The following is a 13,171-nucleotide window of genomic DNA, read 5'->3' as shown; positions in this document are numbered from 1 at the left end:
CCGCTGCAACAATGGTGGAAAATGTTAAAATCTGTAAGTAAAAAAAGCGATATTACCAAATTGTGATTCATTAAGTATAGGGACGTTATTAGGTTTTGCGCAGAAATTCTCCCTTGGTGCACTGTGATGTACGTTTTACCTTTTAAAGAGACCCTCTAGTCCACGCAAGAAACATAGACTAACAATAGTAGAATGATTTATAACTTGCCTAGTGTCTCTTCCTATTGGTTCTTCTCTCTGCGTTGCCTCGTTCTCCGTCACCGTTGTCTTCCATCCTACATGGCCGCCGCCGTCTCAGACTTGGAGCGGGAGCAAAGTCTAAATATGGGAGACATCTCCCCCCCCCCCCCTCCTCCTCCTTCACCGCCCTCTGAAGTGTCAGTAGTGATGGACCAGCGCTGACGTCACCAGCGCTGGTTCATTAGAGGGCGGTGAAGGAGGAGGAGGGGGCGCGTCTCCGATATTCAGACATTGCTCCCGTTCCAAGTCTGAGACGGCGGCGGCCATGTTGGATGAAAGACCACGGTGACGGAGAGAGAAGAACACACGGAATAGAGACTAGGTAAGGGTAAGTTCACACTAGCGTTAGTATAGTGTCCGTCATAGGAAGAGAGGATCGAAAGATTAAACGGAAAGCTGTGATTGACAGCTAGGCCCCTGTTGTCAGAGAAACCTCCAATCCCGCCCATTTAACTAATGAGATGCGCGATCAATGCTGATGGCGATCCCTTTGTTTCACATTGTGAGCATTGCCTTAGTGATTGCCGGGGCTGACCTTTTTTAAAGTGCAAGTCGGGGGCCTAAGTAAGACCCTCAGGGCCGTCCAGCAGTGATGCCTGTTAGGGAATACTGTTATATAGATATATAAAATACATATGAAATTCAAACTGAAAGACTTGACAAATCCTTTATATAAATGTCTTCAGCCTTGCGGTGATATTATTCATTTCATTGATTCCTTTTCTTGTGGCCCTTCTTGTATACAAGCACTACATCCGCCTCTCTTGTCAGACACTGATCTGTGCGATCACTGCTGCCAAGACGCTGTTTAATATCTTGTCCGTATGAGCGGCTCTATAGGTGGAATATATAGGATAAGCCCAGAGAGGTCCACAGTATATAGAATCCCTCTTATTCTGTACTTCAGGATGATATGTGACCGTGTTTATTTTGGATCAGACGCTCTATAAGTTCTCTGCCTCTTTATTTTACAGAACATTCAGAGTTTGAAGGGACGTCCTTGGAGTTCTTGGCTAGAAGCTCCTCTCCGGTTATACGCTCATCCTCCAGCACTACTGGTCCAAACAACACGATACCAGTGAAGAACACCTTCCAGTTCCCATGTGCTATCCTGTCTGTGGATCTTACTGGAGAAAGTAAGAGCTATCTATCTATCTATCTATCTATCTATCTATCTATCTATCTATCTATCTATCTATCTATCTATCTATCTATCTATCTATCTATCTATCTATCTATCTATCTATCTCATATCTATCTATCTATCTATCTATCTATCTCATATCTATCTATCTCATATCTATCTATCTCATATCTATCTATCTCATATCTATCTATCTCATATCTATCTATCTATCTATCTATCTATCTATCTATCTATCTATCTATCTATCTATCTATCTATCTATCTATCTATCTATCTATCTATCTCATATCTATCTATCTATCTCATATCTATCTATCTATCTATCTATCTATCTATCTATCTATCTATCTATCTATCTATCTATCTATCTATCTATCTATCTATCTATCTATCTATCTATCTATCTATCTATCTCATATCTATCTATCTATCTCATATCTATCTATCTATCTCATATCTATCTATCTATCTATCTATCTATCTATCTATCTATCTATCGCGACAGCAACCTCCAGAACAGGAACCACTATTAGAGGTTCGCTCTCCGTTCTAGCTCGCAGAGTCCAGAGCAGGGACCGCCTTCTGTGACATCCATATGCCCTAAACGGGCATGATTTATGTTTTCAGCCGCTGAATGTTGGCAAAAATATTCTCATTCTCTAACATCAAGCAGATATCTTGGAAAATGTAAAAAAATTTCAGCAAAAAGTGTATTTAAAAGTTCCAGAACTTTATATCAAATCAGAAGCCCCTTTAATGGCGGTATCTCGTACGCCACGGCTCCTGTAGTAATTCCGCCAGTGAGGAGGTTGGTGGTGGATGTCGTCTTGTCTGGGACACTTATTCGACTTTTCTGCGGCATCTTCTGTAACCTTAACGGGCGCCGCCGTCCACAGTCTGGTTACAAGGATCCTTCACAACCGATATAACAAATTCCAGCATATGTTATGTTTGAGTCTTCCGGGGGCCAAAGTCTGTGTATAGACGTGCCGCTTTATATGCCACGTGCCGCTTTATATGCCACGTGCTGCCGCCGTGATGTCATGTTTCATCTCATTGCAGTAATCTCTTTGCTTGCGTTTTCTCCAGACCTTTCTGACATGGGGTTTCTCGACGACTCTTCTACCGAGAGCCTGATACTCAGCGGTGATGAGTACAATCAGGAATTCGACTCGACCTACTTTGAAGAATCTCAGGATGAGGAGGAAGGCATGGGCGAGATTGTCAGATGCGTGTGTGAGATGGATGAAGAGAACGGCTTTATGATTCAGGTGGGTTCCTTGTGCCCTCTGTGATAAGTAAAGAGGGGTCCTATACCCTGGTCTGTAAAAACTGCATAATACTGTATCCACCTACCTAATATAAACTTCATTTTGTATAATGAAACATTCTGCAACTTTCTAATATTCTTTGTGTCTCGATTCCTCACCACTATCAAGATTTCTGCTTGTTGTCAGTGACTGGAATTTTTTTGGGGGGGTTTTGGGTTTACACTTGAGGCTGAAAACCGTTCCTGACCTATTTCTGTTCATACAGCTGCAGACAGAGAGCTGTAAACCACTGTTACGAACCATCCACCAGTTCCAATTGGACATAAGCATGGCAGATTTTTAGCCTCTGGGTGGAAACAAGAATGTTTCTATTTACTAACAGCAAGCAGTGATCTTAAAAATATTGAAGAATTGCTCAGTCTTCTTTGTCGCCAGTGATCTGTTAGATCGGATGGTGTCTGCACATTGTCATAAAGATTTGGTCAGATCCTCTATAATGCTAATTAAGTTTTTTGGGTTTAAAATGATTTGTTCGGAGTTCTGTCTTTCTGATACAGCGCTCCAAATCTCCGGCGTAGACCGAGTTGAATGATAAAATTCTGGCTACCTGCCGCCACCACTAGGGGGAGCTCACTGTATACGCATTTATACTTTACATAATAATTCTTTATTTGATCTGTTTTGTAGTGCGAGGAATGTCTATGTTGGCAGCACAGTGTTTGCATGGGGCTCCTGGAAGACAGTATTCCCGAACAGTATATCTGCTATGTATGCAGCAACCCACCAGGTGAGGAAATATTGGGTACGGTCTTTTCAATGGGGTTGTCGAGCAGCCATATCCCTCGCAACAAGCCCGTCTCTGATTACTCTGCACTGAACAGAGGATAGATACGGGGCATGGACGCTTGGCTTGGCATGAAACACAAGCAGGTTTTGCCTTGGTTTTTGCTGCCAGTTTGACCGATAATGTGCGTTGCGGATGGAGCGTGCTCGCAGCTTTTATTCTGCAGCATGGGATTAGTATTTTGTAAAACTCCCTATTCATTTGCATTGTCCCGTACTTCGTAGATTTTACGTCTCCACTTTTTTTATCTCCACAAAAAAAAAAACTGCACTAAAACTTTATCAAAAACTGCGTGTGTGATCACAGCCGAAACGGGTTTCACCACCCTAAGCATTTATGACCTATTCACAAAATATGCCATAAATGTCTGATAGGTGGGGGTCCCAGCTCTGAGACCCCTCCCCCCCCCACCGATCTATTAGGAGGATGTTCTGCAAGCCAAGGCGACCCCTTCCAGAGACTGAATGGAGCGGTGACTGCTTATATGAATATGCCATATATAGTGTCTATGGTAGAAAAAACCCTTAAAAGGGAACCAAGTGGAAATGACATTCATATTGGACCCGTGGTTACATTTGTCTTTAATATTGGATCACTCGTAGCTAAATTACGGTAATAATTGAGGCAAGTAAAAAAAAAAGTCTAGTTTAGGAAACCCATTTCCATCCACCCTATTAGGGAATTCTGAGTTAATATCGGGGGGTCCTCTGTTCAGGATCCTCATCTCTTGGCCAGAGTCGAGAGCGGTTACATAGAGTGTCTTTCCGGAGGACATTGGCCATTACATGGACAGCCCATTGTTATGAATGGACACTGTGTAATGCTTCATTTCACCTGTGGCGGTGCTGCACAGAAAATGAACACTTACTGCCAGGTTCCCTCAGAGATTACAGCTGATCGCTGGGGTTTCCAGCAGACTGACGCCTCGTGATCAGCTTATTATTAAGGTGCCTTTCTAACAAAGAGATGATCTAAAATGGACCACCGCTTTAAAATAAAGTTGCTGCTTAAGTCAACCGTTGCAGAGTGTCTGAGTGATGGCCTAAAACTGGGCTCGGATGCAAATAAAGGGTCAGAACGATCTCATTTGTATAACAATCTGCTTTTATTATCTTAGTTTTGCATCTTATAACAGGAACTCCATTTTCTTGGCATCAATTTTTCAGGTCAGAGATGGAGCGCGAAATACAAGTACGACAGAGAATGGTTCAATAACGGTCGCATGTGCGGTCTGTCATTTGTAAACGAGAACTACTCCTACCTGAACGCCAAGAAGATTATATCCACGCACCACCTCCTGGCTGACGTGTACGGCGTGACCGAGATACTTCATGGACTACAACTAAAATTTGGGATTCTGAAGTAATTGATAACATTTTATTTGAAGTTAATACTTTATCTATAGACTTTAGTGATATATAAGCTATAAATAATGTGGCATAAATGTGCAAACATACAAATTACTTGCGTCATATTGCATCTTAGTCTGTACTCCAGCCACATCCAGAGCTGCATTCAAAAAAATTCTCTTGCTGCCATTTGGATTGAGTTAGTAATGAGATAAGATACTCCTAAGGTCCTGAAATGTCTGAGATTGTATGGCACTGCATTTTGGGAAATTAAAGCACATCTATGTTAAAAAATCAAATGTAGCTGTAAGTTCGGGGCTCACCGTGCGCTGTGTTTTCTTCCTATGCCTATGATGTTCCTTTCATGACTTTTTTCCTATTACTGATTGCCGGGAGTTGTCAATTTTAACAGCTATTGAGCCATCATTTAGTCACAGAGTCCCCCAGGCTTCATAGCAATGTATAGCCCCTGCTGTCTCCTCCCTTTTCCGTTTGCGTCTCCTCCTTTTTTTTTTTTTTTCAATTCATGTTGCACGTGTGTAGTTATGATCTATGGAAGACTAGGAGTGATAATCCACACAAATCATGTATTGGCATTTTAATGCAATGGCCTGAGGGGCACGTACACGACGTTTACAGGAACCCGGAGATGTGACTGTATACTGCCTGACTAAACCTCATATTGCAACAATTGCAACAATTCTCCATCCGGATTCCGAACCACCAGGGGTCAGCAGGGAAATGTAAGGTTAGAGCGTACAAGAAGCCTGAAGAATTGTGAATGCAGCTCTGGATGTGTCTGGAGTATAGACCCCTTACTCAAGATCAGTGTATGTATCTAGATTTAAAGCTGAGGAGGGATAGATATGGTGAGCTATAGCTGTCCATGCACCTGCCTGTAACATGGAGGGAACCCTATTGTCATAAGGGATTTTTCTATACCAATACAGTGGCTCTGCAGGGTGAAAAAGATGACATTTTTGACTCCTTGACCCTGCGGAACTACTATTTTATTATTCGGGGTAATAGAATACCCCTTGAGGAGTTTTCCCTCCATGTCACTGGTAGAACAGGGATAGATAATTCCGCTCTACAGTTCCTCATATCTCCTCTTCCTGGACTCCCATGAGTCACACATTAACTTTTTTTCCAGTAGCGTTAAAGGGGTTATCCCAACTGGACAACACGTTATAACATGACCAGTCCGGTTCCCGAGATCTCTGACAAACAGCCGATTTTGTTAGGAGAAGTTGCGGTTGGCTGCTCATTTTCCCTGCAGTGGCCACTACAGGGAAAGTGAAGTATTACACTCGGCTATTCATATGAATGGCCGTCCATGTAATACACGGACAGCTCAAGTCCGCCAAAGCGAGAGCAGCTGCTTGATAGCGGTTTTCTACTCTGGATCATAGAAGGGGGTCCCAAGTAGGGGACCCATCTCTGACACCCATATGCGCTATTTTAATTACAAATAAAAAAAAAATTCCATCCTTGTCACTATGTAATCTCATAATCTGGTATTTGCAGGAACAAGGACCACCCTGATCTTCGACTGTGGGCCCGTCCAACGAAGCCTCGGGAGTCAAGTCAAGGAAAAGGTACTTGCGGACAGAACCACAGAGGGCCAACAAACAAGCTGGGCAAGACGGAGGAGACGTATATAACCAGCGAGCACAGCTATCAAAAGCCTCAGAGCTCCGGCGGCGAAAACAAGACGCCGAACGACACCGGAAAGTCTGAGGACAATAACAGTGTAACGCTGGACGGTCAAAAGAGTAACAATCACACAGAAGCGAAAAGAAGATTATCAGATCATGTAAATATTGAAAGGAGGACTGAGCAGGTGAGAAAGTAACGCCACACGTGTCTAATGTCACATAGAAGTCGTCGTCTGTTGTACAGCTCCTCTGCCTCCTGAGTTTTACATTTTTGAGTGGAGTAAGGGTCTATTCACACATTGCAGATTTGTGAAAACTGAAAGTTCATCTGAATAGGGTCGTTTGATGGATTTCTGCACCACCTATTTAGATAAATGGGACAGCCACAGAAATTTCTGTTGCAGAATGTGAATATACCTTTAAGGGACCGTCGATATGATATTTATGGCCTACGTTTAAGGTATAGCCAGATAAAGCTCCCGACGTATATGTTACAAGTAAGCTGTGACGGATGCCGAATAGTCGCATCTATCACCATAGAGGATAATGGGATCTGTTTAATGGATATTACATGAACGCTCATGACTCCTTTTTATGACGTATCCGTTAAACGGATTCCATAGTAGTCTCTGGGTGACGGATGACGCTGTTTGGGCACCCGTTTAATCCTTCCGTCACCCATAGCCCATTATGGTGCCTGTTTATGCAGTGGTGCACAACCGGCGGCCCGCAATGCTGTTCTGTGCGGCCTCCATCAGTACGCAGACGTGCCTGTCTTTGTCTCAATAGTTCAAAAAAACAAATGACAGCGTCATCATTCTAGTGAAGAGAACAGGTTGTAGCCGTACTGATGGCAGCCCCGTTCTCTCTTCCATATACTGATCATAGAGATCAGTGCAGGTCTAGGAAGATACATGTGAGCGCCCTCTGTTGGTTACTCACTTGTGACTACCCTGTCCGAGTGAAGAGAAGTGGCTAGCAGCACAGCTGGCACTACTTGGGGGGGGGGGGGGTGCAATATGTGGCTATCACTTTTATGTTGCGGCTGGCACTATTAGGGGGGCACTGAGTGATGAGACTAATGAACGTCGTTGTTTGGGCACTGTTGTGGGGGCACTGTGAGTGTGTATACGTTTTATTTTAAGAAAGATACAGGCAAGACTGATACTGTGTTATACCTAGTGCCACCTGAGGGGGTGGAGCATGACAAGGATTCTCTCTTTGTTTGCATCAGTGTCATGCTCCGCCCCCTCAGGCCCCGCACGAAGTATAACACACTGCATCTCTTACACAGAGAGATATTACAAAAAAATATTTCCATCTTAAGACATTTATGGCAAATCCCCGGATCCCGTTTGACACTCCAAAGATGAGGCGAGGAGGTGGATGGGAACAGCCGCTAAGCCGGCCATACATATAATAACCCTAGGCTGAATTTGGCTCATTCAGCTGACCGCTACCTCTCTTGACCCCAATAAACAGATCTTCTCAGATTGAACGTGTATGCGTGTTTCTGTCAATAGGGAGAGTGGGATGAGCTGGCGCCAGACACCTCTACTGCCGCTTATCCCACAGGGTAACTGGACTGGGCTGTCCCATACAGGTGGTTGGCTGATCCCTTTGGCTTCAATCAGGTGGTTCAACAACAGTCCCTGCTCAGAGACAGTCCATTATATTTGTCACGTTGCAGATGACTCTCTTCCGTGGCCGGTGGCGGTGTTGGCTCTCACTATATAAGCGGCTGCCCGGAGCGCACGACTCCTCGATGACTGATCATAAATCCTTCTATTCCAGGTCGTAGCGGCAGAATTCTGTAATGACAAGAAAGCAGCGGAGCAGCAGCTGGACACGCACCTTCAGTGGCAGCTCAATCTCCTCACCCACATAGAAGGGGTCCAGAACGAGGTCACCAGCCGCATGGACCTCATAGAGAAGGAGGTAGATGGTACGTACCAAAATATATTTTCATGGTTTCCACTTTCCTCCACATTATTCTTCTTCACATCTCACTCTTACGCTCTTAAACATCACATTATTACTCTCTCTTACTCTCGCACTTTCACTCTCGCTTTCTTTTATTCTTACACACCACACTTACTGTCTCTTACTCTCTCTTTCAGACTCACACTCGTTCTGTCCTTTACACTTTCTCTCTTTTTTACTCTTACTGTCTGTTACTCACACACACTCTTAGCTTCTCTTATACTCTTGCTGTCTCTTTGCGCGCCCACACTTTTACCCTTTCGCTGTTTTGTCTTACTCATCTGTTTCACGCTCTCGCTGTCCCTCGCGCACTCTTGCACGCTGTTGCGGTCTCTTGCTCTTTATTGAGGCGCTCTCACTCTTTTTCAAACACTCTTTTTCTCTTACTCTCTCGTATACTCTCTCTTGCGCACTCTTGGTCTCGCTTGCGGTCTCTGGATCTCACGCACTCTTAGGGTATCTTTACATGGCAGATTTCTTGCAGAAATATCTGCATCTGTCCCATTCATCTGAATGGTGTTTGCAGATATCCGTTCACATGTATGGAATTACATTTTTAGTTGCAGAGAATTCTACAACAAATCTGCCATGTGTGAATATACCCGGACTCTCTCACACTCTTACTCTCTCACACTCTTACTCTCTCACACTCTTACTCTCTCACACTCTTACTCTCTCACACTCTTACTCTCTCACACTCTTACTCTCTCACACTCTTACTCTCTCACACTCTTACTCTCTCACACTCTTACTCTCTCACACTCTTACTCTCTCACACTCTTACTCTCTCACACTCTTACTCTCTCACACTCTTACTCTCTCACACTCTTACTCTCTCACACTCTTACTCTCTCACACTCTTACTCTCTCACACTCTTACTCTCTCTCACACTCTTACTCTCTCACACTCTTACTCTCTCTCACACTCTTACTCTCTCTCACACTCTTACTCTCTCTCACGCTTACTCTCTCTCACGCTTACTCTCTCACACGCTTACTCTCTCACACGCTTACTCTCTCACACGCTTACTCTCTCACACGCTTACTCTCTCACACGCTTACTCTCTCACACGCTTACTCTCTCACACGCTTACTCTCTCACACGCTTACTCTCTCACACGCTTACTCTCTCACACGCTTACTCTCTCACACGCTTACTCTCTCACACGCTTACTCTCTCACACGCTTACTCTCACACGCTTACTCTCACACGCTTACTCTCTCACACGCTTACTCTCTCACACGCTTACTCTCTCACACTCTCACTCTCACTCTCTCACACTCTCACTCTCACACTCTCACTCTCTCTCACACTCTCACTCTCTCTCACACGCTTACTCTCTCTCACTCTCACTCTCTCTCTCACACTCTCTCTCTCACACTCACTCTCACACTCTCTCTCTCTCACACTTACTCACTCTCTCACACTTACTCACTCTCTCACACTTACTCACTCTCTCACACTTTCTCTCTCTCTCTCACTCTCTCTCACACTCTTACTCTCTCTCACACTCTTACTCTCTCTCACACGCTTACTCTCTCACTCTCACTCTCTCACACTCTCACTCTCTCTCTCACACTCACTCTCTCACACTCACTCTCACACTCTCTCTCTCACACTTACTCTCACTCTCTCTCTCACACTTTCTCTCTCACTCTCTCTCACACTCTTACTCTCTCTCACACTCTTACTCTCTCTGACACGCTTACTCTCTCTCTGACACGCTTACTCTCTCTCTGACACGCTTACTCTCTCTCTGACACGCTTACTCTCTCTCTGACACGCTTACTCACTCACACGCTTACTCACTCTCTCACACGCTTACTCACTCTCTCACACGCTTACTCACTCTCTCACACGCTTACTCACTCTCTCACGCTTACTCACTCTCTGACACGCGTACTCACTCTCTGACACGCGTACTCACTCTCTGACACGCGTACTCACTCTCTGACACGCGTACTCACTCTCTGACACGCGTACTCACTCTCTGACACGCGTACTCACTCTCTGACACGCGTACTCACTCTCTGACACGCGTACTCACTCTCTGACACGCGTACTCACTCTCTGACACGCGTACTCACTCTCTGACACGCGTACTCACTCTCTGACACGCGTACTCACTCTCTGACACGCGTACTCACTCTCTGACACGCTTACTCACTCTCTGACACGCTTACTCACTCTCTGACACGCTTACTCACTCTCTGACACGCTTACTCACTCTCTGACACGCTTACTCACTCTCTGACACGCTTACTCACTCTCTGACACGCTTACTCACTCTCTGACACGCTTACTCACTCTCTGACACGCTTACTCACTCTCTGACACGCTTACTCACTCTCTCACACGCTTACTCACTCTCTCACACGCTTACTCACTCTCTCACACGCTTACTCACTCTCTCACACGCTTACTCACTCTCTCACACGCTTACTCACTCTCTCACACGCTTACTCACTCTCTCACACGCTTACTCACTCTCTCACACGCTTACTCACTCTCTCACACGCTTACTCACTCTCTCACACGCTTACTCACTCTCTCACACGCTTACTCACTCACACATGCACTGACACAATGTCACATGAAATTGTGTAAAAATTTTCTCGGCTTTGAACAATAATTTCTATTAAAAGGGACCACCAAAAATAAGCCAATCACAAAGTGTCCCCACTGCCGTGACCCCCAATGATCAGCTATGGTCAAGTTTCCTTGCAGCGCCTCCACAGGGAGAAATGAAGCATTACATTGTGCCAATTGAAATTCATTGAACTGTCTGTGTAGCCTACGGACTAACCGGTTCCCTAGAGATAGATACTGTAACCGCTCTCCTAAATAAGTAACTCCTCTATTATCAGTTACCATTTCCCAAAACCTTATCCAATCCTTGCAAAAAAGACAATGTTCATTGAAGATGATAGAAAGTTGCGGGCTGGGACCAGAAATTGCTGAATCTGCAGTCTAGGGAAGTCATATCATTTTGCAGCAGTGTTGCTTGGCGTGGTAGAAGTCATGTGACCTATTACAGCAATGGTCGTGGACAATATTGGTGGTTTTGTGGTAGGGGGAAGGGCACCGCTCATCCTTATGTACCAGACCCCACCTAAATTTTTTTAACCATTTCCTGTCTAACGCTAACTTTTTGTCATTTCCTCCAAGTCTTAGAGAGCTGGCTGGATTTCACCGGGGAGCTGGAGCCGCCCGACCCCCTGACCAGGCTGCCGCAATTAAAGAGACGCATCAAACAGCTTTTAATAGACATGGGCAAAGTTCAGCAAATCACCACACTCTGCTCCGTATGACGAAAGAGAAGACCGAGGGATTTGGCAGCTGCCATGGGTTGAACTATTTTCTTACTTAGGATACAAAGTTTGTACAGATTTTATTGACAATATAAATAAAATATATATATTATATTATTATTTAGTATTAATCCTTCACAAGGATTATTAACTCGAGCCAGTCCAGACTTCCAGGCTCTTGAGACAAGCAACGTGAAAAGCGAATCGTACCGTGACTTATCATTCCTTGGATAAGGACACAATCAGGAATAAGATGTGCCCCCTCTACTGGCGGGGCAGTGGTATTACATCCTAATTCCGAATTTTCTTAAAGCATTAAAAGCAACTCCAGTTTTTTGTTTTTTTCCTCCTTCCATACTGATTTTGTGTTGCCCTCGGCTTAAAGCAGTATTGCAGGTGCTTCTTATATTCCTATTCAGGCTTAGGACGTGATTTCTTTAAGTAGTACTGCATACAGTTGAGTGTACCTCCAGCCTAAGAGCAAGTACAACTTGATTTCTACCTATAAGAAAAGTACTCCTACCCTCCTGTAAATACTACAAACTCAAGACCATTAGAAATAATTTAAAGGGATTGTCTGAACACGACAACCCCTGTCCGTTTGCTCAATTACAGCATATTGGTATAATAGTAGGGAGTCGCCTGCTCAGGATGCCCTTCAGAATGAAGATCTGCTCTGTAAGGGTGGCACCAGTCCTTGCGGACCTAGCCTCTCCATGCATTACATAGGTGGCCATTAATATGGTTGCTCCCTCCCTGACTATGTGCCTCCACCATGCTTTACACTGCGGCATTGCTTGTTCCTGTATATAAGCATAAACTCGGCAGGAAGTCGGTGTACAAAAAGCTGATTTTTATTAGAGTAGGTAATGATAGAGTAGGTTATCGGGTAACTGCCGCACCGAGGATTCGCTTTTTAATATCTTGTAGGTGTAAATCACCTCTTTTATCCCATTATTATCCGGCCTCCTGCATAAAAGTTTCTCCAATCCAACCACTGTGATTGTTACCATAGTAATGTGTATAGGGTGATCGGAAATGGATTGGAGATTTTGTCGCCCTTGGTATTCGCAGTTTATCAACGTTGACCTATAGACATATGTTTTGATTTTTGCTGTTTATTCATTCTTAAAGGGACAGAAACCCTTCAAAAGAAACTAAAACGAGCCTAGCAGCACTTAAAGGGGTATTCCCATGTCAGACATTTATGATAAATCCACAGGATATGCTGTAAATATCTGATAGGTGCAGGTCTCACCACTGGGACTGGAAATTCCCCTTTTAACATGATCTCTGTTTCCTCGATCCCTTTCTATTCTAAATTGTGGCAATCCATTTTAACTCCGCCTTCCACTGCTAGAGTGTGT

General features: G+C 44.3%; 1 protein-coding gene across 2 annotated transcripts in view; it reads left to right on the top strand.

Annotated features, from left to right (window-relative positions):
• The window catches only part of PHF20L1 (PHD finger protein 20 like 1), a 91,138-nt gene extending 79,009 nt beyond the window's left edge, over window positions 1-12,129 (top strand). For both annotated transcript variants that reach the window (XM_075825710.1, XM_075825711.1), the window contains 7 exons: window positions 1,215-1,376; window positions 2,477-2,658; window positions 3,346-3,445; window positions 4,669-4,864; window positions 6,379-6,694; window positions 8,304-8,454; window positions 11,662-12,129. In XM_075825710.1, coding sequence (XP_075681825.1) covers window positions 1,215-1,376; window positions 2,477-2,658; window positions 3,346-3,445; window positions 4,669-4,864; window positions 6,379-6,694; window positions 8,304-8,454; window positions 11,662-11,804 — 1,250 coding nt within the window. In that variant the 3' untranslated portion in view covers window positions 11,805-12,129. The remainder of the gene's footprint in view (window positions 1-1,214; window positions 1,377-2,476; window positions 2,659-3,345; window positions 3,446-4,668; window positions 4,865-6,378; window positions 6,695-8,303; window positions 8,455-11,661) is intronic.
• The last annotated feature ends 1,042 nt before the right edge of the window (window positions 12,130-13,171 follow it).

Source organism: Rhinoderma darwinii, chromosome 5 (assembly GCF_050947455.1).
Source record: "Rhinoderma darwinii isolate aRhiDar2 chromosome 5, aRhiDar2.hap1, whole genome shotgun sequence".
Classification (NCBI taxonomy): domain Eukaryota; kingdom Metazoa; phylum Chordata; class Amphibia; order Anura; family Rhinodermatidae; genus Rhinoderma; species Rhinoderma darwinii.
Note: the sequence above shows the minus strand (reverse complement) of the source record. Positions and strands in the feature narration are given on the sequence as shown.